General features: G+C 40.0%; 1 protein-coding gene and 1 long non-coding RNA gene across 2 annotated transcripts in view; one reads left to right on the top strand and one right to left on the bottom strand.

Moving 5' to 3' along the window:
- Window positions 1–4,497, top strand: part of LOC102137408 (uncharacterized) — an 86,990-nt gene extending 82,493 nt beyond the window's left edge. Inside the window, exons 2-3 of the long non-coding RNA XR_279326.5 lie at window positions 769–849; window positions 4,358–4,497. This is a non-coding gene — a long non-coding RNA (uncharacterized lncRNA). The remainder of the gene's footprint in view (window positions 1–768; window positions 850–4,357) is intronic.
- Window positions 1–23,059, bottom strand: part of RHOJ (ras homolog family member J) — a 103,373-nt gene extending 80,314 nt beyond the window's left edge. Inside the window, exon 1 of the mRNA XM_045396543.3 lies at window positions 22,372–23,059. Coding sequence (XP_045252478.1) covers window positions 22,372–22,549 — 178 coding nt within the window. The 5' untranslated portion in view covers window positions 22,550–23,059. The remainder of the gene's footprint in view (window positions 1–22,371) is intronic.
- Between the last annotated feature and the right edge of the window lie 4,836 nt (window positions 23,060–27,895).

The following is a 27,895-nucleotide window of genomic DNA, read 5'->3' as shown; positions in this document are numbered from 1 at the left end:
TGTAGAAATTCACCAGGCAGAGCTACTGCAGAGGGGGAGGAAAAGAGAACTTTTTTTTTTTTTTTTGAGATGCAGTCTCGCACTATCATCAGGACTGGAGTGCAGTGGTGTGATCTTGGCTCACTGCAACCTCCGCCTCCTGGGTTCAAGTGATTCTCGTGCCTCAGCCTCCCAAGTAGCTGGGACTACAGGCATACACCAGCACACACAGCTAATTTTTGTATTTTTAGTAGAGACAGGGTTTCACCATGTTGACCAGGATGGTCTTGATCTCCTGACCTTGTGATCCTCCCACCTTGGCCTCCCAAAGTGCTGGGATTACAGGTGTGAGCCACCATGCCCAGCCAGAAAAGAGAACTCTTAATGCACATACCAAAGAAAGTTTAGAAACCTTTAAAAAAGAAGTAGAAGAAGGCAAAAAGACTAAATAAGAAAAAACAATATTTCTTGATATAGTAGATTCTTGATTTCAACAACCATGAAATGAAAAAAAAAAGTGCATTAAATCCTCTGAAGTCACCATTATCAGATACTTTCTTTAAAGGTTGCCGGTCCCCGTTTTCAAAGAAGTGGAAAAATGCTAACATTTTTTACTGAACAAATGGATCCTTCTGTGGGCTGACCCTTTTCACCCTCAAAATGCTCTGCATGGTGCTCTTTTCTGGGCTCTGAGTTAATTGCAGGGTTTATGGGAATAACTAGATACTGGCTGTAAAAGTGGAGCTAAGTGTCTGCCAATAAAATATAATTCTTTTCCTCATTTCACAGGGAACAGTCTTCTAAATTGCTCAGGAGATGGTAAAAGATGGGAAAGCTGAGTCGGTAGGGATATCACAAAGGAAAACTATGGTAAGTTTACTAGCTGCTTGTGACACTGAAGCTATATATCTATTTATCTATATCCTAACCCTCTTCTACTCTTCATCTCCTACCATAAGTACAGCGCTTGGACATCAGTTAGAGTTTCGGAAATTACTTGAGGAACCACATATAGAAACTTTTATGATGACACAAAGCCATTTCTTCTGCCGTGTATATGACTACACTTAAGGTTAGTTGATGAAGTAGTAGGCTCCAAGATAACTTGTGGTCAATTGTAGTTGTCTCAGGGGTTGTTTATAGCTTAGAGCCTAAGATTTTTTCCTGTATCCAGAAAAATCTGCTGAGTTCTAGATTACCGTGGTATAGAGTATCTTTTCCAGTGAAACTGGAATTGGATCTGTAGCAGTTGGTGACGTTGCTAAATAGGATGTTTGGCTGACGTGCACTACCCTTAAGAAACTTTTAATGTGTTAACTGGTAGGAAATGAATGAAGCAAAAGAGTAACTCAAGATGAGGTGTAATGTACTGCATACTAAATCTTAGTAAAACTAGACTATCTATTAAAATGATACCATATTCCTTACTCTAAAACACAGTGATCTATGGTAGTCACAGGGACAAAAATGCCTCCTAAACTACCAAAAACTGTTGAGCCAAGGTTAAGCATGCTCTTCAAGTGCCATGACATACCTATATTTGCCAGACTTGCCTGGTCATAAGAAAAGTTTACTTGTTAAAAACGCAGATTTTTGTGTCCATATAAGGGCTTCGAAACCAGACCCATTTAGAGACAGAACTGTGAATATGAATTTCAATAAGCTTCATAGGCATTTCTTTTTTTTTTTTTTTTTTTTTTTTTTTTTTTTTTTGAGACGGAGTCTCGCTGTGTCGCCCAGGCTGGAGTGCAGTGGCCGGATCTCAGCTCACTGCAAGCTCTGCCTCCCGGGTTTTTACGCCATTCTCCTGCCTCAGCCTCCCGAGTAGCCGGGACTACAGGCGCCCGCCACCTCGCCCGGCTAGTTTTTTGTATTTTTTAGTAGAGACGGGGTTTCACCGTGTTAGCCCGTTAGGATGGTCTCGAACTCCTGACCTCGTGATCCGCCCGTCTCGGCCTCCCAAAGTGCTGGGATTACAGGCTTGAGCCACCGCGCCCGGCCAGGCATTTCTAATTAGGTGCCATGTGGTCTCTTGAACTTATATGAAGATTCCACAATGGTATTAATTCTTAGATCTAAAGAAATCCTGTCTTTTGAAAGCTTTAACATGATATTATAATGTAGATAAACCTGGGATAATTGAATGGAGATTTATTAAAATGCCAGAAGAGAAATGTAGTACTTTCATGTTGGTGACTTCAGTTGTCTACATTTAATTAGGTTGACCTATATTAACTTGCATACCCAGGGGAAAAAAGAAAAAGAGGTAATCTAAAAGACCGTTTAGAGTTTACCTCCTGCAGGACTGCACCTAGCCATGTTGACAAGATACCTATTCCTACCAAAAAGTGCAAGAGTGACTGTGTGCTTGCTGTAGATTTGAAATACAAGTCATTTGTGATTGACTTGTAGTGAATTCACGAAAAGTTGTCCATTAAAAGGGGGAAAGAATAGGTCAAATAGCTATAGGGGAGTGAGAAGGATCTGGGTGTATCATCTGAGGATGACAGGGATGAGAATTTTCTAGGTCTTGAAATACATGAAGAGTAATTATTCTGAGGATAATAATGAGGCATTCTTCATCTTGGCTAGACTTGAGGGAAAGAAAATGGCTCTGACCAGCCTGACAGATTTAGTTTATCCAAAAGAAAGAACATGGTATGGAGACTTATTAAGAGGATAAATGAATGAAATGAATAGAGTAGAATCTCTACAGCAAAGTTTATGCCTAATATTGACACTTAAGATTTAGCATCAACTCTTTGTCTCTTTTGAAAAGTTTGGTTAAAAGTGTGTGTACTATGGAAAACTCTTAAGGCTCTTATTTACCACCTTGAACTATTGTAAATGTCATAAGAAATTCATTTTAGTTGAGATAAAAAAGCATTTAGCGCTTCCAGTGCAAGCTAATTCAATATGAGCAGAGAGGAGGACTCCTGAGGAGAGAGAGCATAGCCTTTTTTTCCTCCTAATAATTCTTACTTTGACAAGTATAATGTGCCCCATTATTAATGAATGTGAACATAGTCATTGAATCTCTTGCAAGCATACCAGTTGAAAATTGGTGTATTTTCTAAGAGATGAACTGTTACATTTTATGAACATTCTTCATAATTCTTAGGAGGTTTGTATCTGGCATATATTAAGGAGATTACTTGCTTATTATTTTTCCTCTTAATTAATCTCATTATTTGAAAAAATGTATGCGGCACATACTTTAAGTAATTAAGTTTTTCCCTTTGCCTCTCAGATATAGCATCAGAATATAATAGAAGTAGAACAGAAATCCTGAGTATAATTAGGAAAACAACTTTGTGCCTAGCTAAATCATTCAGAACTCATAAGCTTAAAATTTGACTGGAAGCAAAACCTTTTGGTGTTTTCTTTTCCAGAGAAAACAATTTTTTTTACAAGTTTTAAATAAGGTCAATATAATCTATTTTAAAGTATGCTCATGGTGCTTACATTATATCCTTTCAGCATGTGGGAGGACAAAATAATTTCAACATAGAAAATTATCCTGAGTGTCCACACAGGATGCTAACTTCAGTGTAGTGCACTGGTTAAGACTGAGACTCTTGGATGTCATTCATCATTCAATCATTCAATAAACAGTTCTGGGTGGCTACTATGTTGTAGGCTCATTCTCAGGTATGGAGGACATAAAAGTAAACAAGACAGAAAGAGCCTTGCCTTCAGGAATTGTATATTGTAGGGGGAGACAAGCCATGGAAAATTAAGTAAATGAAGAAAATAATAATGATAGAGGAGATAAACAGGTTTTGAAAGGGGGCCCAACTTAATCAGAGTGGGCCCCCTTTGCAGAGCTGATAGATTTGAATCCCAATTCTGCCATTTCTTTGTTGAGTGATGTTGGACATGTCACTTCTCTGAGCTTTGGTTTTCTTGTCTGTGGAATGAGGATACTTACTACCTAGAGATAATGTGAGGCTCAAGCAAGATAGCAAAGGCAACACAGGGCTGGACACACAGTAAATACTCAGCTACTTAATGTTAGCTAATTAAGTAACTTGCTGCAAAAAGATCAGGAATCATTTTGTTCATTGTGGTGCATTCTGCTCAGGCCATGCAGAGTGTTGTTTCTCTCTTGTTGGTAATCTGTAGTCAGTTGATTTACCAGTTTGTATTAAAACAGCTGGAGAGACTAAAGGAAGGCTTGGTCCTTGTCAGCAACAGTGATTGTAAACTGGCTGTCCAGATAAGGGTGGCTGAGTTCCGGTTACAAAATATCTGCCTTTCCCCAAATTTATGCATTTCTCTTTCAGGAAGACCTAAGTAGAGGTCTTTTTGGACTCAGAGAACTTGTACTGTAAGAAGTTTTCTGTTTTTGTTTTCTTTCCTTTTCCCCAAATGTTAGGTCAAAGCATGAAGAAGAACAGAAGGATTTGCAGAGGGGAAACAGATGTTTACTGTTCATTTCATAATCACAAGGCTGGATGGATGTGGAACAACAAATCACAGCTTCAAAACACAACTACATTAAAACCATCCCAAAGATCCCAGGCTCTTTCCTGTTTTTTTTTTTTTTTTTTTTTTTTTTTTTTTTTAAGATTCCTTTGTTTATTCCCATGAGGGCAGGTGCTCTCTAATTTCCCTCAGTGAACCCTCTGAAGGTCTTATGGTCATGTTGATTATTTATTTCATAGGCAGAGTGATTCACATGTATGTAGCTTTGCAGATTATGCCCAAGCTCAAGGCTTTTCCCCAGCAGCTGGTACTTGGCTACCCATGGCTGCCCTTGAGTAGGTAAGGTTAGTCTCCTTACTGCTACACATCACAATTCCCACTTGCCTCTAGTCTGACTCCCTGAGGCTTCTCCTCCCACCCTGCACCAGCCCTCTCCCAATACTTTCTGTTCTCAGCCTTCTGTATTCTCCTTCTTCCAGGGGCTCTCTATGTCCCCACCATGGGTACAGATCTTTTTAGAGAGCACCCTGGTTCCTTACTTAGGAATTTGATAGCTGTTTCCAAGAGGCTATAAAGGCCTTTTCTGTTTGATGCAATCTGCTGGAAACTCCCAAGTCAAGAAATTTTACATGCATAAGTGTTTTTAAGTTGCTTTTTACTGATGGATGGTTGACTATATAATTGATCCTTTTGGCTTGATTCATAGGCACCTTTACAGCATAAAGAAGGGTTTTCTGAACCTACTAAGTCACATTAGCTTAAACTATATACATTTGTGATATCTAAATGGGTTTGAACTCTAAAACGGCAGTGTCACAAGTTCTACCTAATTAGAAATGCCTATGAAACTTATTGAAACTCATATTTAGAGGTTCCAAGATGGCCAAATAGGAACAGCTCCAGTCTACAGCTCCCAGTGTGAGCGATGCAGAAGATGGGTGATTTCTGCATTTCCAACTGAGGTACCAGGTTCATCTCACTGGGGCTTGTCGTACAGTGGGTGCCGGACAGCGGGTGCAGCCCACCGAGCGAGAGCCGAAGCAGGGCGAGGCATTGCCTCACCCAGGTAGTGCAAGGGGTCAGGGAATTCCCTTTCCTAGCCAAGGGAAGCTGTGACAGATGGCACCTGGAAAATCAGGTCACTCCTACCCTAATACTACACTTTTCCAATGGTCTTAGCAAACAGCACACCAGGAGATTATATCATGCACCTGGCTTGGTGGGTCCCATGCCCACGGAGCCTCACTCATTGCTAGCACAGCAGTCTGAGATTGAACTGCAAGGAGGCAGTGAGGCTTGGGGAGGGGCGCCCGCCATTGCTGACACTTGAATAGGTAAACAAAGCGGCCAGGAAGCTCAAGCTAGGTGGAATCCACCCCACTTTGGTGAATCTGACAATTATGTGCCTTGGAGTTGCTTTTCTCGAGGAGTATCTCTGTGGCGTTCTCTGTATTTCCTGAATTTGAATGTTGGCCTGCCTTGCTAGGTTGGGGAAGTTCCCCTGGATAATATCCTGAAGAGTGTTTTCCAACTTGGTTCCATTCTCCCTGTCACTTTGGAGCTCCCGTCACTAGGAGCTATAGCTGAACAAAAGGCAGCAGAAACTTCTGCAGACTTAAATGTCCCTGTCTGACAGCTTTGAAGAGAGTAGTGGTTCTCCCGGCATGGAGTTTGAGATCTGAGAACGGGCAGACTGCCTCTTCAAGTGGGTCCCTGACCCCTAAGTAGCCTAACTGGGAGGCACCTCCCAGTAGGGGCCAACTGACACCTCACACGGCCAGGTGCCTCTCTGAGACAAAGCTTCCAGAGGAAGGATCAGGCAGCAACATCTGCCGTTCTGCAATATTTGCTGTTCTGCAGCCTCCACTGGTGATACCCAGGCAAACAGGGTCTGGAGTGGACCTCCGGCAAACTCCAACAGACCTGCAACTGAGGGTCCTGACTGTTAGAAGGAAAACTAACAAACAGAAAGGACATCCACACCAAAACCCCATCTGAATGTCACTGTCATCAAAGACCAAAGGTAGATAAAACCACAAAGATGGGGAGAAACCAGAGCAGGAAAGCTGAAAATTCTAAAAATCAGAGCGCATCTTCTCCTCCAAAGGAATGCAGCTCCTCGCCAGCAACAGAACAAAGCTGGGTGGAGAATGACTGTGACAAGTTGAGAGAAGACTTCAGGTGATCAAACTTCTCCAAGCTAAAGGAGGATGTTTGAACCCATTGCAAAGAAGCTAAAAACCTTGAAACAAGATTACACTAATGGCTAACTAGAATAACCAGTGTAGAGAAGTCCTTAAATGACCTGATGGAGCTGAAAACTATGGCACAAGGACTATGTGACATATGCACAAGCTTCAGTAGCCTATTCGATCAACTGGAAGAAAAGGTGTCAGTGATTGGAGATCAAATGAATGAAATGAAGCGAGAAGAGAAGTTTAGAGAAAAAAGAGTAAAAAGAAATGAACAAAGCCTCCAAGAAATATGTGACTATGTGAAAAGACCAAATCTACGTCTGATTGGTGTGCCTGAAAGTGATGGGGAGAATGGGACCAAGTTGGAAAACACTCTGCAGGATATTATGCAGGAGAACTTTCCCAAAATAGCAAGGCAGGCCAACATTCAAATTCAGGAAATACAGAGAATGCCACAAAGATACTCCTTGAGAAAAGCAACTCCAAGACACATAATTGTCAGATTCACCAAAGTTGAAATGAAGGAAAAATTGTTAAGGACAGCCAGAGAGAAAGGTCTGGTTACCCACAAAGGGAAGCCCATCAGACTAACAGCAGATCTCTTGGCAGAAACTCTACAAGCCAGAAGGGAGTGGGGGCCAATATTCAACATTCTTAAAGAAAAGAATTTTCAACCCAGAATTTCATATCCAGCCAAACTAAGCTTCATAAGTGAAGGAGAAATAAAATCCTTTACAGCCAAGCAAATGCTGAGAGATTTTGTCACCACCAGGCCTGCCCTACAAGAGCTCCTGAAGGAAGCACTAAACATGGAACAACCAGTACCAGTCACTGCAAAAACATGCCAAAATGTAAAGACCATCGATGCTAGGAAGAAACTGCATCAACTAATGAGCAAAATAACCAGCTAATATCATAATGACAGGATCAAGTTCACACATAACAATATTAACCTTAAATGTAAATGGGCTAAATGCTCCAATTAAAAGACACAGACTGGCAAATTGGATAAAGAATCAAGACCCATCGGTTTGCTGTATTCAGGAGACCCATCTCACATGCAGAGACACACATAGGCTCAAAATAAAGGGATGGAGGAAGATCTACCAAGCAAATGGAAAATAAAAAAAAGCAGGGGTTGCAATCCTAGTCTCTGATAAAACAGACTTTAAAACAACAAAGATCAGAAGAGACAAAGAAGGCCATTACATAATGGTAAAGGGATCAATTCAACAAGAAGAGCTAATTATCGTAAATATATATGCACCCAATACAGGAGCACCCAGATTCATAAAGAAAGTCCATAGACACTTAAAAAAGACTTAGACTCCCACACAATAATAATGGGAGACTTTAACACCCCACTGTCAACATTAGACAGATCAACGAGAGAGAAAGTTAACAAGGATATCCAGGAATTGAACTCAGCTCTGCACCAAACATACCTAATAGACATCTACAGAACTTTCCACCCAAAATCAACAGAATATACATTCTTTTCAGCACCACATCACACTTATTCCAAAATTGACCACATAATTGGAAGTCAATTACTTCTCAGCAAATGTAAAAGAAGAGAAATTATAACAAACTGTCTCTCAGACCATAGTGCAATCAAACTAGAACTCAGGATTAAGAAACTCACTCAAAACCGCTCAACTACATGGAAACTGAACAATCTGCTCCTGAATGACTACTGCATACATAACGAAATGAAGGCAGAAATAAAGATGTTCTTTGAAACCAATGAGAACAAAGACACAACATACCAGACTCTGAGATACTTTTAAAGCAGTGTGTAGAGGGAAATTTATAGCACTAAATACCCACCAGAGAAAGCAGGAAAGATCTAAAATTGATACCCTAACATCACAATTAAAATAACTAGAAAAGTAAGAGCAAACACATTCAAAAGCTAGCAGAAGGCAAGAAATAACTAAGATCAGAGCAGAACTGAAGGAGATAGGGACAGAAAAAACCCTTCAAAAAAATCAATGAATCCAGGAGCTGGTTTTTTGAAAAGATCAACAAAATTCATAGACTGCTAGCAAGACTAATAAAGAAGAAAAGAGAGAAGAATCAAATAGACGCAATAAAAAATGATAAAGGGGTTATCACCACCGATCCCACAGAAATACAAACTACCATCAGAGAATACTATAAACACCTCTATGCAAATAAACTAGAAAATCTAGAAGAAATGGATAAATTCCTGGACACATACACCCTCCCAAGACTAAACGAGGAAGAAGTTGAATCACTGAATAGATGAATAACAGGCTCTGATATTGAGGCAATAATTAATAGCCTACCAACCAAAAAAAGTCCAGAACCAGACGGATTCACAGCCAAATTCTACCAGAGGTAAAGGAGGAGCTGGTACCATTCCTTCTGAAACCATTCCAATTGATAGAATTAGAGGGAATCCTCCCTAACTCATGAGGCCAGCATCATCCTGATACCAAAGCCTGGCAGAGACAAAACAAAAAAAGAGAATTTTAGACCAATATCCCTGATGAACATCGATGCAAAAATCCTCAAAAAAATACTGGCAAACCGAACCCAGCAGCACATCAAAAAGCTTATCCACCATGGTCAAGTGGGCTTCATCCCTGGGATGCAAGGCTGGTTCAATATATGCAAATCAATAAACGTAATCCATTATATAAATGGAACCAAAGACAAAAACCACATGATTATTTCAATAGATGCAGAAAAGGCCTTCGAAAAAATTCCACAGCCCTTCACGCTAAAACTCTCAATAAATTAGATATTGATGGGATGTATCTCAAAATAATAAGAGCTATTTATGATAGACCTACGGCCAATATCATACTGAATGGGCAAAAACTGGAAGCATTCCCTTTGAAAACTGGCACAAGACAGGGATGCACTCTCTCACCACTCCTATTTAACATAGTGTTGGAAGTTCTGGCCAGGGCAATCAGTCAGGAGAAAGAAATAAAGGGTATTCAAATAGGAAGAGAGGAAGTCAAATTGTCCCTGTTTGCAGATGACATGATTGTATATTTAGAAAACCCCATAGTCTCAGCCCAAAATCTCCTTAAGCTGATAAGCAGCTTCAGCGAAGTCTCAGGATACAAAATCAATGTGCAAAAATCATAAGCATTCTTATACACCAATAACAGACAGAGAGCCAAATCATGAGTGAACTCCCATTCACAATTGCTTCAAACAGAATAAAATACCTAGGAATACAACCTACAAGGGATATGAAGGACCTCTTCAAGGAGAACTACAAACCACTGCTCAACGAAATAAAAGAAGACACAAACAAATGGAAGAACATTCCATGCTCATGGATAGGAAGAATCAATATCATGAAAATGGCCATACTGCCCAAGGTAATTTATAGATTCAATGCCATCCCCATCGAGCTACAAATGACTTTCTTCACAGAATTGGAAAAAACTACTTTAAAGTTCATATGGAACCAAAAAAGAGCCCACATTGCTAAGACAATCCTAAGCCAAAAGAACAAAGCTGGAGGCATCACGCTACCTGACTTCAAACTATATAAGGCTACAGTAACCAAAACAGCATGATACTGGTACCAAAACAGAGATATAGACCAATGGAACAGAACAGAGGCCTCAGAAATAATACCATACATCTACAGCCATCTGATCTTTGACAAACCTGACAAAAACAAGAAATGGGGAAAGGATTCCCTATTTAATAAGTGGTGCTGGGAAAACTGGCTAGCCATATGTAGAAAGCTGAAACTGGATCCCTTCCTTACACCTTATACAAAAATTAATTCAAGATGGATTAAAGACTTAAATGTTAGACCTAAAACTGTAAAAATCCTAGAAGAAAACCTAGGCAATACCATTTAGGACATAGGCATGGGCAAGGACTTTATGACTAAAACACCAAAAGCAATTTCAACAAAAGCCAAAATTGACAAATGGGATCTAATTAAACTAAAGAGCTTCTGCACAGCAAAAGAAACTACCACCAGAGTGAACAGGCAACCTACAAAATGGGAGAAAATTTTTGCAATCTACCCATCTGACAAAGGGCTAATATCCAGAATCTACAAAGAACTTAAACAAATTTACAAGAAAAACTCAAACAACCCCATCAAAAAGTGGGCAAAGGATATGAACAGACACTTCTCAAAAGAAGACATTTATGCAGCCAACAGACACATGAAAAAATGCTCATCATCACTGGCCATCAGAGAAATGCAAATCAAAACCACAATGAGATACCAGCTCACACCAGTTAGAATGGCGATCATTAAAAAGTCAGGAAACAACAGGTGCTGGAGAGGATGTGGAGAAATAGGAACACTTTTACACTGTTGGTGGGACTGTAAACTAGTTCAGCCATTGTGGAAAACAGTGTGGCGGTTCTTCAAGGATCTAGAACTAGAAATACCATTTGACCCAGCCATCCCATTACTGGGTATATACCCAAAGGATTATAAGTCATGCTGCTATAAAGACACATGCACACATATGTTTATTGCAGCATTATTCACAATAGCAAAGACTTGGAACCAACCCAAATGCCCATCAATGATAGACTGGATTAAGAAAATGTGGCACATATACACTATGGAATACTATGCAGCCATAAAAAGTGATGAGTTCATGTGCTTTGTAGGGACATGGATGAAGCTGGAAACCATCATTCTCAGCAAACTATCGCAAGGACAGAAAACCAAACACTGCATGTTCTCACTCATAGGTGGGAATTGAACAATGAGAACACTTGGACACAGGAAGGGGAACATCACACACCAGGGCCTGTAGTGGGGTTGGGGGAGGGGGGAGGGATAGCATTAGGAGATATACCTAATGTAAATGATGAGTTAATGGGTGCAGCACACCAGCATGGCACATGCATACATATGTAACAAACCTGCATGCACGTTGTGCACATGTACCCTAGAACTTAAAGTATAATAATAAAAAATAAATAAATAAATAAAAAGAAATTCATATTCACAGCTCTGTCTCTAAATGGGTCTGGTGTAGAAGCCCTTATATGGACCCAAGAATCTGCATTTTTAACAAGTAAGCTTTTCTTATGACCAGGCAAGTTTGGGAAATATAGGTGTGTCATATGTAGTACAATAAATAGGAAGTTAAATATGGTGCTAAGGCAGTTGATATGTTTATTTGTACCTATTGTATTTGGTATAAGCAATTTCAACTTAATGACTGTGGTGAAGATGACTAAGTGTCTATTAGAGTCTGTTTGTCCCTTCTTTGGGCACATAGCTCACCTTCCTTGTGATTATGTGTGGCCTACAGTTTACGTTCTCTCTATTGAAATGTGAACAGAAGTGATACATGCCACCTGTGAGTCTGGCCCATACCACCACTCCCTAGCCTTACTCCTCCATAGTCTGTCATCTTCCAGTGTTTAGATACAGAGCACCACAACGCCCTAGATGATGGCAGAGTAACAAGATGGAAAAAAGGAGATCCCTGAATGACCACATGGAACAGAACTATCTCACCAACCTGAAGACCTGCCAAGGTCTCTTATATGACCAAAAGCAGGATTCTACCCAGCAATCCTATTATTGGGCATATATCCAAAAGAAAATAAATCATTATGCCAAAAAGACACATGAACTTACATGTTCATTTCAGCATTATTCACAATGGCAAAGACATGGAATCAGCATAGGTGCCCATCAGTGGTGGATTGGATAAAGAAAATGTGGTACATATACAACCGGAATCCTACGTAGCCATAAAAAAGAATGAAATCATGTCTTTTGCAGCAACATGGATGTAGCTGGAGGCCATTATCCTAAGCAAAGCAACATAGAAACAGAAAACCAAATACTACATGTTCTCACTTGTAAGTGGGATGTAAACACTAGGTACACATGGACAGGAAGACGGCAACAATAGATACTGGGTACCACTGGTGGGGGAGGGAAGGAAGAGGGCAAGGGTCTCAAAACTAACTATTGGGTATTGTGCTCACCACCTGGGTGATGAGATCATTCATATCATAAACGTCAGCATCATGCAATATACCCAGCCAGCAAATCTGCACATGTACCCTCTAAATCTAACATACATGTTGCAATTATGTAAGAAAATAGGATTGTAATAGTTTGAACCCTTATATATTTTGGCCTATTTGTTACAGCATCTTAGCTTACCTAGTAGTGTGGTGCCATCATTACAAAAACCTAAAAATACATGTACTGTTGGCTTGGCTGTTAGGTGGCAGATGGTGACAAAACAGAGCAGGTTGGAAAGATGATCTATGTTATACTGTAGCAAAACATTTTGTAAAACTATTGTCTGTGAAACCTGGAAGGTAAAGCTACTCCCTACTGAGTCCACAGCACTCTATGAAGAGACAGGAAAATGACAGAATGTTAGTATGTATTAATTGTTACTTTATGTATTTAGCAAGGTGTTATAAGAAAGGGAAGAGATGAATTGGTTGTTTTTAAAGCTGAGATTGATAGAATACAGATCTTCATGGTTTCACAGAGTTAGAAAACGATTGTTTCTGGATTCCATTAATAGATGATACTATCAGGATTGTCATCAGAATTCTATTATTACAACGTGTCTCCCATTCTTCCCTTTCTGAAAGGGAGTTTGACTGTTTTGATTATCCCACTCCTGTTCTACCATTGCACGGGGGCAAATGGTGCATATGGGTAGATAATTTGTCTTTTATTGGATCACAAGGAGTCACATTTAGATCAAATGAAAAGAATCATGCATCACTTAACAGTTGCTGGTCTTTGACACAGTTGCAGTGCCAGAATGCAACTCTAGGTGGTCCCTCCAGGGAAAAGGGTGAGTTTGTTTTACATGTGGGAAAAAATGTGCAAGGATATTTGGTGGCCACAGAGTGTGATGCAGGCAGAGATTGCTAGTTTCCATTAAAATCCATTCTTCCCTCTTTTGGGCACATAGGTAGGTTTTCCCCCCAACCGCCTTTACAGTGAGGTGTGGCCTTGTTACTAAATAAACTCCTATGCAGTGTGATTGAAAATGATGTTTGTCACTTCCAGGCCTGGCCCATAAAACTTTCCATTCAAGTTTCTCCATGCTCTTTCTCATTAGGCTGGGTGGACGCAGATAACTGAAATCCTAGAGGATGTCACAGTTACCAGATGTGAGAAGCCTGGGACCTTAAATGACCATATGGAAGAAAGCAGCCCTACTGACTTGAATACCTGCTTAGGAGCATCACATGAGCAAGGAATACTTTGCCATTGAGTTAATCCCTTACATGTTTGGGTTTACTTGTTAATGGCAGGTCCTAACTCACAGTGGCTCTTTTATTGTTATTACCTATACACTGCTTATATTGTTTACTATTCCATGGCCTCCACTTAACCCCATTACAAGCAATTTAACCTTGAGGGAAATAGAGTAATATCTTTGTGCTGGGAGTTGTTCATCAGCAAAGTTGAGAAAATAATAGCATCTTATGATAAAGGAGGGTTGGCTATTTGGTACAAGGTACAAAAATATAGTTAGATGAAATAAAATCTAGTATTCAGTAGCACAACAGGGTGACTATAGTTAACAATAATTTATTGTATATTTCACAATAACTAGACGAGTAGGTTTAGAACGTAATGAACAAAGTAATGATAGATGTTTGAGGTTATAGATATACCTGTTACCTAGATTTGATCATTACCCATTATATGCCTGTATCAAAACATCACATATACTCCATAAGTGAATATGAACAACTATTAATGTATCCACAATTTTTTTGTCTTAGAGACGAAGTCTTGCTCTGTTGCCCAGGTTAGAGTGCAGTGGCACAATTACGGCTCACTGTAACTTTGAACTTCTAGGCTCAAGAGATCCTTGTGCGTTGGCTTTCCAAAGCACTGGGATTACAGATATGAGCCACCATACCTGGCCTGTATCCATAAAAATTTAAAAAATGAAAAGTGAAAAAAATAGCATCTTAAAGGATCATTGTGAGGAGGCAATGAATTGATATATAAAAATACTTTAAATATGCCTGACTCATAGCAAGAACTATATAAGTGTATAGCTATTCTTATTGTAGTTAACATATATTCTAGTGGTGTCCTAGTGTCATAATTAATACCACCATACTGCTTGTAGGATCACACACACGTGGCCAAAGTGAAATTCATGCTGAGGCTGGGAGTGAAGAACACCATAGATGAAAGCTGTACCATGAACCAAGACACAGTGCTAAGTGAATAGACATGAATCAAGTCCTTTTGTTGTGTGAAAACTGGGCACATCCAAAATGTTTAGGGACTTTGGAGCATTCAGGAACAACGCCAGGCCACTCTGTGACTCAGAGCTGACCCATATTGAATTTATGATGGGATTGATCCTGACTGTGGTATCTCCAGAACATTAACTGTTTGGATTCTGCCAACTAACCCAAGATATGTCATAGATTTTTATTTGCCGGGAAGTAAACCTTCAGCCAAATCAGAACCTGTGTCACACAGATGGTAGGGCCTCCATAGATCCTTGTGGTTTTTGTGCTCAGGGTTAATGAGGGAGACAGTTTCTGCTGTATTTTCTTCCTGTCCTTTCCTGAGCCACCTTATGTTTGTGCCCACCTCCATGCTGACGCAGAACAGGGCCACTCTATCCAAAAACACAGATATCCTATGTACGGAGTCATTTGAGCCAAATTTGTTATTTGTCCCACAAGAAGGAGAAGGGATGGAAAAGTTTGAAAAAAGCTAGTCTAGGAATAAAATACTGTTTACCTGAAGCTCAACTTCAGTGGGCAAATAGGTAGTAAAATTTATGAAGAATTTCTGGACCTGGATGGTGCAGGGTGCAGAGCTATGTGGAACTAAAAGTCTTGCAAAGTCTTGCTCAGAGGGAGACTGTCCAATGAGGCCTGAATTGGTCACAGTCCTTGGTTTGTTGCCAGCTGAAGCTGGAATGCAAGAGGGTCACAGGGGCAGATGCAGCTTCTACCCCTGGGAACATGGCTTTTCTCATGCTCCTTTGGTCACAGATACTTTTCTTTGTCCCTCTTCTATTTTTTCTTCTTTCTTACTCCTAAGAGAAGCAGCTCACAATTTACCACCTCTACAGTACATTTCAGCTTTCTGAGTGCAATTTCCATCCCTAAAGCCTCTGAGGGAGATTGCTCTTATTAAGTATCACAGTGTACACTGTGGAGGAATGTGTGCACCTGATTCCTGTCACTGTATCTTTAGTGTGGCCTTCTAGAATCTAGAAAGATCATCAGCTACACATCACACTGCCTCAAAAAGAAACATCAGGGGACTAGATACCTATGAGACTTTAGGGTTTTGAGTATCATTTCATTTAGAAGGAACAGAGTGAGTGATTCACCTGGCCCATTCTTGTCTCCTCTTTCACAAACTTCTTTTATATTTGTGTTTCAGAACCTGGTGATTTATTTTATAGTCTCATGCAAATTGCTTTAGCTTTCCTTGGGCTTACAAAAAAAGAATCTCATCCATTCTTCAGAGACTCTCAGGTGTCTTCAGAAAGAGCAAAAGAGAAGCTTCTGAATAAATTTTCCCAAATGAGCAGAACTATGTCACAACCCTTTATAAACCCGGGACTTTATTGTTACTCACTCTTTATTATGATTATGTTATTTTCTTCCCCCTGTGGGTTGGACCTGTTTCCTACCCCCTGCTCTGGCCATTAAGGTTGTGACTGTCTACCTTGGGTTGATCACCATTTAACGAAGTGGAAAAAGTTAGAACTGACTTTCAGCTGTCTGTAAAAACAACTTCCTTTTACATCTCAATCAGCTGATAGAATAACTGGATTTCTCTCCTTTCCATGAATTGTGTTAATTTCCTGCATAGGCAGCCTGGGTTTGCAAATAGTGGCTTCATGTGGTATTCCAAATTTGATGGCTTTCAACAAACAAGCTCTGGAGGGGTGGGTGACAGAAGAAATATTCACAGACAAAATAATACAGAGGATGACGGAAATGGTGAACATCATAAAGACGTTTCATCTGGAATGAGCTTATTTTACACACCTATGTACCTGGACATATAAACCATGTACAAATCTAACTCAACATACAATCTAAATTCAAAATGGAGCTCTTATGCTTATGCCATATGTCACGTGAAACATTAATCGGTAAGAATATTTCACCAGTGAGGGGTCTGCTACAAAACTCAAAACTAAAGATAGGATGTGGGAAGAAATGCACTTCTTCCATGGTAAGCTGTGAAAGCTCTAAAGGTTGTTAGGACACATTGAGTCATCCCTGGAAGGGAGTAAGGAGCAGAGCCCAGGGCTGTTTCTTAGGCACACTTGTAATAAACAAGAGTGACTTTTCCCACCTTCATCCCCCTGCTCCTACCCTTTAGACCTAGCCGTCAGCCAAACTTAGGGTTACTCTGAAATATGCTCTGTATATTAGAACTAGAAGAGTTTGAGTGAGGCACCCAAAATGTATGTCAGCTTTTGAATATAATGTAAATGAAGGAATCCCAAGTGCTATTTACACATTATATAGTTACACTATTCAGTAGATGTGACACAGGCCACTTAGGTCAAGAAAATTCAATACTGGCTGTGTGTGGCGGCTCATGCCTGTAATCCCAGCACTTTGGGAGGCTGAGGTGGGTGGATCATGAGGTCAAGACATCAAGACCATCCTGGCCAACATGGTGAAACCCCGTCTCTACTAAAAATAGAAAAAAATTAGCTGGACGTGGTGGCACGTGCCTGTAGTCCCAGCTGCTTGGGAGGCTAAGGCAGAAGAATTGCTTGAACCTGGGAGGCAGAGGTTACAGTGAGCCGAGATCGTGCCACTGCACTCCAGCCTGGCGACAGAGTGAGACTCCGTCTTAAAAAAAAAAAAAAAAAAAAGAAAATTCAATGTTATATTACAATTACAATGGGGATAAAATGATTATTTAAAATATGAACAAAATAGTTCAGAAATATAATAAATGTAATAAACATTTTTGTATGTTCATTCCTAAAGAGATATCTATTGGACAAGCAATTTGTTCATTTAGTCATCAAAGTTTCAATGGACCAGAAACTAAGTGTTGGAAGGACTGAGACTGTGAAGACATAGTAATTCATTTATTCAGCTGAGAATAATCTGAGAGTTGAGAGTCTGTTGAGAGTCTATAATATGTGGGACTTTGTTTTTTGAAACTAGAGATAGCAAATACATACATAATATCAGGTAGTATTAACTATTATAATGAAAGCTGTGGCAAGATAGGTTAAAGAGAGAAAGAGAGTGTGTGTGTGGTGTGAGTGTGTGCATGCACACATGCATTAAATAATCTGGTCAATTGAAGCTATGGGAGATCTAGCGGAATAGTATGAGGCTGGGGAAAAAGCAAGTACAAACTCTTCAAGGGAAGGAGTTTGGTGTGCTTGAGGAATAGCAAGATGGTGAGTGTGGCTACAGCAAAAACACTGATGAGGAGAGTGTTAAGAGATGAGATTGGAGAGATAACGGGGACTGAGTCATGGAGTGCATCATATACAAGATAATACAGGGTTGGGTCTGAGTGTTAAGGGAAGTGATTGGAGAAGTTGGGGTTTTGGACAGTCCCTCTGCCAGCTATGTGGAGAATTGATGATAGGGGGCAAGATTGGAAGTAGGGAATTGGGAATTGATTATAATAGTTTGAATGAGAGGTGATGGTGGCTTGAAAAAGAGTGAAGGCAATGAAGATGGTGATAAGTGATCAGGTTTTGGATGTATTTTGAATGTTGAGCTGATCGGTAGGAGGAAGGGATGATAACTATTGGTTTGAATGGAAAGGGAGGGGAATGTTGTCAAAGGACGAAAGGAGTCAATACCAAAGTTTTTGTTTTCAGAAACTGGATGGATAATAGTGGTCATGTACTTACATGGGGAAACCTAGGGGAAGAGTAGATTGGGGAAGTTAAACAATTCGGTTTGGACAGGTTAAGAATGAGATGCCTATTAGATATTCAAACAGTTGGATATATGAGTCTGAGTCTCAAGGGGTTTTGGTGGTAGAGCTACAAGTTTTGGAGTTATCAGGATATGAATGATGTTTAAAGTTACAAAACTAGATACAATCAAGCATACCCTAAGTGTAAATAAAGAAGAGGACCCAGGGACTGAACACTGCGGTTTCAGTGTTTCCCAACATTTGGTGGTTGGGAAGAGAGAGGGGAGGTGGCATTGGAGATGGAGAAAGATTTGCTGGTGAGTGGAAACAAAACCAGGAGAATGTGGCATCCCAGAAACCAAGCCAAGAAAATGCTTTAGGAAGGGGGGTAATGAACCATAAAAAAAGCTTCCAAGAGATCAAGAGGAGGACCTAGAACTGACTGTTGGATTTCACAGGACGTGAAAGACACAGCTCCTTTCCCTTAAGGAATTTCCAGCACAGCAGAGATGGGAAAATAAGGAAGCATATAAGTTGCTATACAGTAGTGGAAGATCCTAGAGATGTAAACAAATTTGTGAAATTGGGATTGAAGATGGAACAGGGAATTATTCTTGGGGAATCAAGGAAAGCTACATGGAGCAGATGTGCTTTTGGATTTTGGTAGGTAGGAGGTAGGGATACATCAGAATTCATAAAACTTTAAAAATTGTTTTTTGTAGCTGGTTGTTGATTTTTCCTGTAAAAATAAACTCATTCAAAACAATTTTGCATATTTTTACTCATGCAAAACTGATATTTCCCCTCCTAATTTAATATCCCACTACTATTACTTCATATAGACACATTTGTTAATTATCAGTAAACATGGTAACCATTTTATAAAGAAAATACATACAATCCATTCTACCTTAGTCTTCTAAAGGATACTCTTGTAATTACATTTTTCCTCCTTGTAGTCTTTATCTTTTAATTACATTTTCATTCCTTTTCCTGGCTGTATGCAAGTATCAAGACCATATTCTTAATAGCTACCATGTACCTAACTCTTATCACACAGGAGGCACTGTTCTAAGATATATTTAATCATTTTGTTCTCACACACAATTTTGTTCTCACACACAATTCTAATACCTTCATTGTCCCTGTTTCTCATTTGTGATAACCGAGGCACAGAGAGGTTAAGTAACTTGCTCAAGGCCACAGAGTAAATGACAGAGCCAGTATTAGAACTGGGCTGCCTGGCTTCAGAGATCACCATCTTGCACAGTAGGTTGTATTTCCATCCTTACTATTTTATCCCTACTTTTCTGGGTTGGGCAGTTACTAGTAAAAAGTCTACTAGTAAAAATGGATAGGCTCTCTATGACTTGAACTATAACTTCTAAAGTCTCAGCACTCAACTGCAGGTTGTCATTTTAGAGTAGGCCGGTAGGACCCAGGAACTAGACACTGGATCCAAATGGAGAAGAGGGCATTTAGTTCTTTTGCAATTGATTGTAGATGCTCACATGTCTGCTTAAGGATTTATATTCAACCAGATCATATATCAGGACAGTGGTGGTAAAAGGAACTCAAGTCTTTGTGGTGGAGAAGATCCTTCTGCTTACAGAAATGACCACTTCTGGTTTGGTGTGGTGGCTCACGCCTGTAATCCCAGCACGTTAGGAGACTGAGGCAGGTGGAACACGAGATCAGGAGTTTGAGACCAGGCTGGTTAGCATGGTGAAACCCCATCTCTACTAAAAATACAAAAATTAGCCAGGCATGGTGGTGCGCGCCTGCAATCCCAGCTACTCGGGAGGCTGAGGCAGGAGAATCGCTTGAACCTGGAAGGTGGAAGTTGCAGTGAGCCAAGATCACGTCACTGTACTCCAGCCTGGGTGACAGAGCAAGACTCTGTCTCAAAAAAAAAAAAAAAAAAAAAAAAAAGACGACTTCATTACAGTCCTAGATGTATGTGGCTCATGTCTTCATTCTCTTTTTAACCTTACTGAAAGCACATGAGATGATTATACACTTAAGGAGGTACAAAGTGTACATCAAAGTAACCATGTTTAGGAATGCTTACTATGTGCAAAGTATTGCTCTGAGTATAGTGGCTGTGATTTCTTGGGAGCTAAAATAATAGACTAGCCAAAATCTTTAAGATTCTTTAATGCTCAACAATAGTAAGTATGTACATAATTAAAATATAAAATTATTGGAGCCTAGTGGAATCTAGCTGTGGTTCAGCCTTTGTTTGATTTCTAGTGTGGTTTTTTTTATAGCTGACTTGATTCTCCTTTTTCCTGATACCATACTGTAACTGGCTCCCCGAATACATGGGGATTTGGATACATAATTTTCATAAGCATTTGAAGCCTCTCCCTTTAGATTTTGAGTTCTACCTTTGATTTAAAAGTTTCTGAAATAAGGTAGCCACTTTCCCTTTTTTGGCAGAAAGAAGGTGTAGAATAAATAACTTTTGCTAAGATGCTTTCAGGACAAGAATCTGAGGAACTTTCTCAAGGCGCAGACCCTCAAATTTTATAATTAGTTTTTTTCTCAAGATGAAAGTCAACCTGTTCTTCTCTTTATTCTGTTCTCATTAAAATGTTCTTCTCTGGGCAGAGTCATTATATTTTCAGAAAGGCTTAAGTGAGCCAGCATTAAAATTTGCTCTTAATTTCTACAAATATAGAAAAACCTGCTGGGAGATGGATACTGTATTCACTGTGGTTCTCTCCCTGTCTGCTGTGTAATATTTTCATACATCATGTAAGTGTTGGGGGAAGCAGTGACTTAGGTGATGGCTTAGTTCTGGAAAAGAAGCTACTTTCTATAGAAGGAGGATTTCAAATGGCCACATTGCCAAGCAGACACTCATGCTGGTTTCCTGTGGGCCATTTCCCCTTTGCTGAACCTGACCCAAAGCCAAAATGAAGGAGGAGAAATTTTCCATTCACAAGGTCTCAGATCTCTGATAAAGATCGTTATGATTAAAAAGTTATAAAATGTAAGCTACTATAAGCTTGAAAAATTTCATTAACTTGCTTTTGATAAACTTAATAAAATTTGTTTTGGAAATTAAGAGAAAAAGTCAGAATCAAAATGGAAAAATTTAGATAATACTATCACCCAGACAAGTACACCTACAAACTTTAGAACACTCAAAAAATAAAAAGTCCCCAGCAAGTTGTGACTACAGTGTCTTAACTGCCATGCTTTAAAATATTTTATGTGCATTTTGTCCTTTCAGGACATACTTTAAAATAATTCAGATTTTATTTTTATTTTTACTTTTAAAAACATGTTAATTAAACATTTTTCTTTTAAGATACAGATTGCCTAATACATATTTAGAACCTTTTAAAAACTCTCCCCCAATCTACAACCCCAGGAAAATAAAACTATAGTATTACAGCACCAACTGTTTTAGAAAAAATGAATGTTTTCTTAATCTTAGCATTTTCATTTGTAAATGGCATGAGGTGAATACGCAAAGAGCGGCAAGAACAATCCTTTTACCATTTGTGTGTCTAGTGGTGGTTCTTTTTTTGGCAGAAAAGAATTGTGATGCAATTACACTGCATTTAAAAATGTTCATAGTAAAACTTTAATGAATCTTAAGGCAAATGTTGAGTAAAATCTCTGTCCCCCAAATCTAGAAGGCACGTCAGAGTATTTTCCTGCCGTTACCCATTCGCTTTAAGGGAGAAAAAGTGTTACCATACAAATTGATGCACAAATTGTTCTACCAACAGTCAAGTCCTGGGTTGTACACTATGCTAAACTCCCTGGTTACTGCCAGGCCCGCACCCAATACTGACATTAGAAATGAGCCAGGCCCCTCTGAACTTAAGGTATCGCCTCCTGCATCGTTTATCTGGATGCAGAGAGTTTCCCACTTTTTCTTACCTGCATAGTGGTCAAACACAGTGGGCACGTATTCCTCTGGGAAGGCATCGTTGGCGTAGCTCATCAGCAGGCAGGTTTTCCCCACGGCACCGTCCCCCACCACTACACACTTCAACATCTTCTTCTCGTCGTTGCCCCTGCAGCCGCAGCTGCCGTCAGTTCCCTCTTTGCAGTTCATTCTTGCGGCTCCAGCTGCTGGGGACTCCTGCTGCTGCTGTTGCTTCTCCTGCTTCTTCCAAAGCACATGAAGCGGCGGAAAGCCAGTGCCAGGCTTGAATTTACTCTGTCTGACTTTGGGTACCTTGGATCATACAGACATGTCCGAGGCTGGGATATGCCCTGTTGCTTACCATACTGGTAAAGAAAGGTAACACACACTTGGGGGGGTTATGAAAAGGGTCTGCCCCTTTCCGTTCTCAGTGTGAGTTAAGAAACCCTTATTTTCACAGAATTTGAGGGGCTTCCTCACAGCCTAGAAATTTCAGCAGCCTGAGGGTTTTACTCTGCTCTCCCTGTCTCCAGCCTGGCAAAAGACACGGTGGAATTTTGCTAAATCTTTCTCATTTTCCAAGTCACATCTAACATGGAGGAAAGCTGGGCTTTTTAATGGAGTTTTTTCCCCTTGCTTCCTCCAGCTTGCCGAGTGTCAGGAAATCATGGGTTTCCTGCTGCATTCCATATTAGGATCAGTGGGCTGAGGAAGGCTGCAACAATGGGAGCTCTGTGTGTGTGTGTGTTTGTACTTCTGGGGAACGATGCCAGGACATGGAGTGGGAAAACACTAGGGGTCCCACTGCAGACTCAAGCTGTCAGACTTCCTGTTTCATCCGCTGCTTGTGAGGCTGTTCGCTTATGGCTGGCTGGGAAGAAGCTGACTAGAGGATGGAAAACGGGGATTACTGCCTGCCACAGAAACAGGGGGAATGGTTAGAATGAGCAGAGAGAACCACACCAGCAGTCCTAGGATAACATATGACATCACTCTTCACTGAGTCACTAGTTAAAAGCTCTTCAAACTAAAAACGAGCAGTTCTTTACTTACTTAAATGAGAAACTTGAAGCGATTCTTCCCAGAAATAAAGAAGAAAACCTTCTAGAGTCACATCATTTCAAAGAGAAAAATGTTTGTAAGTTGTAGGTGTAACATGCATGATCAGGTTTATAAACTGCCACATGTCTGGAATATGTATTCCAGACACAAACTTATTTTTATGATGGTAGCACATAAGAAATCAATCACATGTGGGATGTTTGCATTCTCTTATATAGTGGATGAACACACACGTGCTTGGCTCATACATAACACCCTTGGACACCAGAGGGTATAGGATGGCTTTTTGGTTTGTTTAAGGCCCTCGATGCTGTTTTTACTTGGATGTTTTGCTTTTTGATTTAGTCTTCTCCCCTTGGGTCAGACTGGTCCTCTTCAATTACAAAGGAGCCATGGGCAGCTAATTTATTTGTCTGTTCCGTCACTCAAAATGAAGCCCCTTTGAAGCTCTGTATTTGATTAATGTGCTTGGTCTTAGAAAAGAAGTGGAAGTCTGCAAATGATTTTTGACAAATGGGTCAAAATGAGGGAACTCTGTTTTTTTCACTTTCAGTTTTCGAACATTGATTTTGAAGAATTCAGATTATCCAATTGTTTGAGAAGTTTTTTGTCTTTGTTTTTTTTGGTGAGGGGTGAGATGGGAGAAAAGTCTGTTATAGATATACCCACATATCATCTATATGCTGCCATATAGTAGGTATAGTCTTAAGTTTCTTCTGTTTGGGATTATAGTAGCATTTATCATAGTGCTTAGTGTCCAAGCCTTTCTTTCCTATAAACAGATGGTGTTTCAGTCAGGTTATGGTGTATCAGTCAGGTTATGTTGCAGTAACAAACAATCCCTGAAGCTAAATGAGTTAACATATATGTATTTATTGCTCACATTGTGTCTCTATTGTATATTGTTATCATCTTTATTCAGGGATCTAGGCCGATAGAGCAGTCATATTGAGAATATTGATGATCATCATGGCAGAGGAAGAAATGAATATGACAAAGAGGTACTACCCCCACGACAAATTGAATATTTATGGAGAAAAAATTTTGAGACATCCTGTTGACTCTTAAGGCTTCCTCCTGGAAGTGACACTTGTGCTTATATTTGTTGATCAAAGCCAATTACATGCCCATGCTGGGCTCAACAGGAGGGTCAGAAGCATAATCCTACCATGTATCAGAAAGGAGAGGACCAAATATTGGTGGACAGCCTGTGTGGCAACCACAGATCATTTAGCTGAGGTTTTATTTGCAATATGGAAGTTGAATTGTTTATGTTTAGTGCCATTCTGAAGTATTTGAAGACACCTATGACTTAATTTGATTTATATAATTTTATTCTCATTTAGCCTACTTGGAACACCTAGAATATGTGATAACAAAATTAGAATGTGAAAATTTGTGTTTTGCTTCTAGAAAAGAGGCTTGAGTCTGAAAGTGGCAGCCTAACAAATCTGTGCAGATGAAAGAGTGATTGGCAGTGATAAGACTTCATCCTGAAGATGAGCACAATCACTTTGAGCACAATGAGCACAATGATGATACGTATTTGGCAGGACTTTGAGAAGGTTCTTCCTTTGACTTTGTCCCTGAGATTGGGCAGTGAATGTGGCACGGTACTCCATTCATGGAGTTATAAAACATGCCTGTCCACCCTGGTCAACTAAAAGCTTTTATCCCAACACTACAAACATGCCCCAACTCAGTGAGTCCTTGGCCTAGGAAAAAATTGTGAAATTGGATTGAGGTGAAATTTTGCTATATCTACGTATAGCCTAAATCTTATGCCATCAGACACAGACATTTAAGTCCATTGTGATTTCTATGTGAATGGAGACATCTGGGAGACTTGAAGTATCTAGTTTTAGATCCTTTACCTCTAACTCAAAGGATTGGTACATCTGCCAGACTGGATTATATGCAAAGATGGGTTATGACCATTAAGAATGTTGGCTATATTTCTCAAAACAAACATGGTTTATCACTGTTTACTCCCCCTGCACCAAATTGAATATTTATGGAGAAAAGATTTTGAGACATCCTATTAAAAGGGGCAAAAAGTTAAAATTCTTAACATCTCAGCCTTCTGATTATGTGGATCTTGTTGTCCATGTGAGACTAAATCTTTTTAAATTTTAAAAAATGGAACTGAACCAGAATAACAGAATCTTAAAATAAAAAAGTAAAGACAATTCATCGTCATTTTTATAGGTCCATGAGTCCACAGAACTGATTGCTTGCCCGGGTAGCATGGTCAAGAATGTCCTTCAATTCCAAAGGTTGACAGGTATGCATTTAGAAGTGGCATGAAGACCATTTGCTAAAATACTCTTTACCAGATGCCTGTGCTTTTGAATCTTGGGCCATGAAAATGGTTGAGTGGTGGTTATGTAGCCATTAATTATTTGGTTTACCTCAAGCACCAAGCTTACACAACTTACCAGAATGTGGTGAAATCTTTTTGGGTGATATTTTCTGCTTTTTCCGAGAGATCTTAATTCCTTGGCTCTTTCTTGTCCTCTGAGCTTTGGCTTCACACAAATTTCCCCAAATGCCAACAGGGCATTTTTTGTGTAAAATTCTGACTCTTCTTATTGCTTTCAGTTTTATTATGACCTTAATAAGACAGCCAAGTCTTCACTGCCCACCTTTTTTTTTTTGTGCTTGAAGCTAGAAGTTACATAGGGAAGTAATGCAATGAGATCAGATACTCTGATTCTGGATTAGCCTCTATGGAGGATATTGTTTTGACTCCAGTCTTAGGAACATGAGATGTGCTGTGATTCTGATAATTCTAGGATGCCCAGCCTCGTCATGAGTTTCCACTCCAGAGAAAGCCCTTTCTGGGGCTAATGTGAGAGTCCGGCCTTTACTGGTAATTGTTATGAATCAGGATGGGTTATGTAGTTTTAGGGGTTCTGACCTAAATCTCCCACTGACCTAAACCTCAGCATCAGTAGGGGCACTGCTAAAACTGAACAGGCCATCCTAGGACTGGTCTGGACTGGAACCACCCCTCCCCCAAGGGAAGTGAGTCATTGCTGTCAGGGATGCCCATGTATCTGCATTTTTCTTCTGTGAGGCCACCTGCACCCAGCCTCTGGCTATTGTCCATGTCATATCATGCTATATATCACACATCACATCACATCAGCTACATTTTCTTGGACATGATCTTTTTATAATTCCAGAAATGACTTTCTTTTTCTTATTTGGAAGATTTCTGTTTTTTTCCCCAAATCTCTTAATTCTGAGAGATGTAGGTGACTTGCAAGCCACAGGCAGATGGGACGTCTTTTTCCTTCCTAGGAAAGAAGAGGCTGATTTGGCCACTAATGGTAAAGGTGTATGTGTGTGTTTCTTCTGCATTTCATTATTACGTCCCTTAACTCTGAATACAAAGCCCTGTCTCTGAGGAAGAGAGTCCTGTGGTTTATCTGACTTTTTTTGTCTCTTTCTATGGGAATCAGGAAATTAGAGACTTTTAAGTTCCCTTAATGCAGAAAATCTGAAGCTAGGTAACAGTTTAGAAATAACTTTCCCATTGATTCCTGATCTTCTGATTGGAGGGGTATGCTTTAGAAGGGAGAAAAGTTTGGTATTGAGGTAGTCTGGGTTGTTCCTCCACCAAGGCCACAGAGCAGGAATAGCTTGCAGAAATAGCCATCTTAAAGTCAAACAAAGATCTTTGGTGGTGACTTCCTCTACTTAGTGATACGGGTCCAAAAAGGCTAAAGTCATTGGGTTGGTCATCGTCTGGGTGGGCAAGCATCATGTGTCTGCCACAGGCTGAACTTCCGTGGATTGGAAGTCACAACCTCTTGTCCTTTTTTGTATGAGGGATCTCTTGGGAGAGTAAGAAAGATTGGTGGAAATTTTCCACTTCTGCTAGGAAAACAACTAAAAACTTGCCTTCTATTTACAATGCTCTGGTAGCATCAATGTCATTAAAAATTAATATATAGATGGAGGACTTGAAGGCCTCTCAACAGCAGCTGGGGGCATTGTGCTCTGCTGTATTCAAGGAGGCATTTTGGTTATTGGACTGGATTACACAAATACAAGTTTCCCTGAGAGCCTGCTGGTTGCTGACCAACCCGTTGTTGGTGAAGCACGAAACGTGGAAAGAAATGTAACTCTACCGACTGAAGATGTCTGCTCAGGTTTCATTAACAGCTCATTTGCTAATTACTTTGTATCTAGAAATCATCTGTATCAGAAAAAAGAGAGTCACGAAAACTACCAGGGCTTGAATGAGACCACAGCTCAAGTCTCAGATTTGATAGAGACTGGGAGAAAAGATTTAGGGACCAACCCTCAATGGGATAAGTGGAAGAAACAGTCGTTGGCTGGGGAGGAGGAGGGGGTGAAAAACACCTTCAAACAAACCTTTGAAAATCCCCAGGACAAAAGAAAAAAGGGAATTAAATTCTTCCATGTTTATAACCCCAGTAGCCATAGACAGAAGGTGGATGG

Source organism: Macaca fascicularis, chromosome 7 (genome assembly GCF_037993035.2).
Source record: "Macaca fascicularis isolate 582-1 chromosome 7, T2T-MFA8v1.1".
NCBI classification, from domain to species: domain Eukaryota; kingdom Metazoa; phylum Chordata; class Mammalia; order Primates; family Cercopithecidae; genus Macaca; species Macaca fascicularis.
Note: the sequence above shows the minus strand (reverse complement) of the source record. Positions and strands in the feature narration are given on the sequence as shown.